This window comes from Oratosquilla oratoria, chromosome 27, assembly GCF_046742065.1.
Source record: "Oratosquilla oratoria isolate Oo_2021 chromosome 27, ASM4674206v1, whole genome shotgun sequence".
In the NCBI taxonomy this organism is placed as follows: Eukaryota; Metazoa; Arthropoda; class Malacostraca; order Stomatopoda; family Squillidae; genus Oratosquilla; species Oratosquilla oratoria.
The window spans coordinates 30225916-30228415 of NC_134803.1; the positions used below are offsets into that span (position 1 = coordinate 30225916).

General features: G+C 39.3%; 1 protein-coding gene across 1 annotated transcript in view; it reads left to right on the forward strand.

Annotated features, from left to right (window-relative positions):
* Window positions 1-2500, forward strand: part of LOC143039798 (serine/threonine-protein kinase grp-like) — a 10843-nt gene that overhangs the window by 4890 nt on the left and 3453 nt on the right. Inside the window, exon 2 of the mRNA XM_076210044.1 lies at window positions 493-1105. Within this exon, the coding sequence (XP_076066159.1) occupies window positions 493-1105 (613 nt within the window). The remainder of the gene's footprint in view (window positions 1-492; window positions 1106-2500) is intronic.

The window sequence follows — 2500 nt, forward strand, 5'->3', positions numbered from 1 at the left end:
CATATATATACTGTATATATATATATATATACACATATATATATATATATGTATATACATATATATATATATATATATATATATATATATATATATATATTAGATAGATAGATAAATAGATATTAACCCAACTGATGTACATTAGAATCAGAAAGAACAAAAGAAGTTCATTCATCGAATAATCATGAAAATCGGATCAAAATAACAAACACATTTGTTCCCTAACAAAAGCAAATATCTAAGCCTCATGATCCAGTGTAGATTCTCCTGCCTGTCCCTTGGTTGACGAAGCAGACTGTATTTCATTCAGATGGCTTTATCCGTCTTGGTGTGTGTGTGTGCGTGTGTGTGTGTGTGTGTGTGTGTGTGTGTGTGTGTGTGTGTGTGTGTGTGTGTGTGTGTGTGTGTGTGTGTGTGTGCGCGTGCGTGCGTGTGTATGTAAAATTATTTTAAACTTTATTTTCGTGTAGTATACAGGTATTCTTACTAAAGGCCCTCATCCTCAACCGAAGAATCACCGGGAAGAAGGAAAAGAGCCCGACTTGAAAACCGAAGCCATTCTTCGCGTCAAACACGATGGATCGAAGTTCGCGAACTCGGCGCAGAGAGCTTCGGTCTTGTGACGCTCGTAAAAGATGAAATTTCGGGAAGATTTCTGGCACGAAAAGCGGTGCACCTTGAGACCGAGGAGGACGAACAAGAAGTTTTGCTCCATCAATGTCTTAAACACCGCAATATCATCGAACTGACTTGGGCGGAAGTCGTCGAAGAAGGAAAACTTCATATTTACATCGAGTACGCAGCCGGTGGTGATCTGGCGGACTACATCGGCCCCACCGGCATGGGCGAGTTTACCTCCTCATTCTTCTTCGTGCAGCTCCTGGAAGGCGTCGAGTACCTTCACACACAGGGCATTGCACACAGGGATCTCAAGCCCGAGAATCTTCTTATCACCGAATATCGTGTACTTAAAATTGCCGACTTCGGTTTATCGGCCAAATTCATTTTCGGCGGAGAAGAGATCTTCCTCACTTCGCGTTGCGGTACGCCGAGTTACATGGCTCCCGAAGTAGCCTCCGGCAAATACAGAGGAGAACCCGCAGACGTATGGTCCTGCGGTATCATCCTCGTAGCTCTTCTCACTGGGAAAACCCCCATTTTAACAACCGCAACGCACTTTAATTCTAAGCCATCAGCATCGGGAAACCCAATGGGGCCACATGCAGAAATTGAAATATGGTACTGCCGAGGACTCGAACTCAGCGATCATATGACAAGTGCCGTAGTAACTAACATATGATCGCTGAGTTCGAGTCCTCGGCAGTACCATATTTCAATTTCTGCATGTGGCCCCATTGGGTTTCCCGATGCTGATGGCTTAGAATTAAAGTGCGTTGCGGTTGTTAAAATGTATCTCTAATCACTGGGACCCATTCAGTGTTGTACATACATACATACATACATATATATATATATATATATACAAATGTATATAAAGTATTCTTCAAGATCTTTACAAATAGACTAAGTCAAGTATGTATATATATATATATATATATATATATATATATATATATATATTATATACAAATGTATATAAAGTATTCAAGATCTTTACAAATAGACTAAGCCAAGTATATATATATATATATATATATATATATATATATATATATAAACACACACACACATACACACACACACACACACACACACACACACACACACACACACACACACACACACACACACACACACACACACACACACGCACACACACACACACAAACACACACACACACACACACACACACACACACACACACACACACACACACACACACACACACACACACACACATACACATATATATATATATATATGTATATATACATATATACATATATAATATATATACATACATATGTATATATCATATTGTATATATATATATATATATATATATTATATATATATATATACATATACATATATATATATATCAAGGACTACTATTACACAGGACGTGCACATCCAGATTCCTGGCGCCGCTAGCGGAGGCCAGTCCAGTGTGCTACGAGCAGTGGAGGTGTAAGGTTGTGTCGCTGCGTCTTTCGCGCGTGGCTGCATTTAGAAGTGGATAGTGTTTGTTTACATAGGTTCTTGCTGATTTTGTTTGTTTGGTTGGCCGAATAAGTGTGGTGTTGTGAACTGCAACGGTAATTATAACAAGGTAACAGATGCCGAGTGTTTCGACTTCCAAAAGACCGTTATGAAAGACAGAAGTGGCTTGATGCGCTACCACCACGTAATAACTTTGTTGTTGATTCTGTCAGATTTTTTCATTTGTGAGTTTTCCATGAATGATTGTTTTTTTTTGCTCTTGAATTATTCTCCAAGTGTAGTTATGAACAGCTCAGAGACTTTTTGGTGCTGCCAAGCAAACGCAGGCCACAATACATCACTTCATCTATTGACAAGGATCAGGTGATGAGGGAA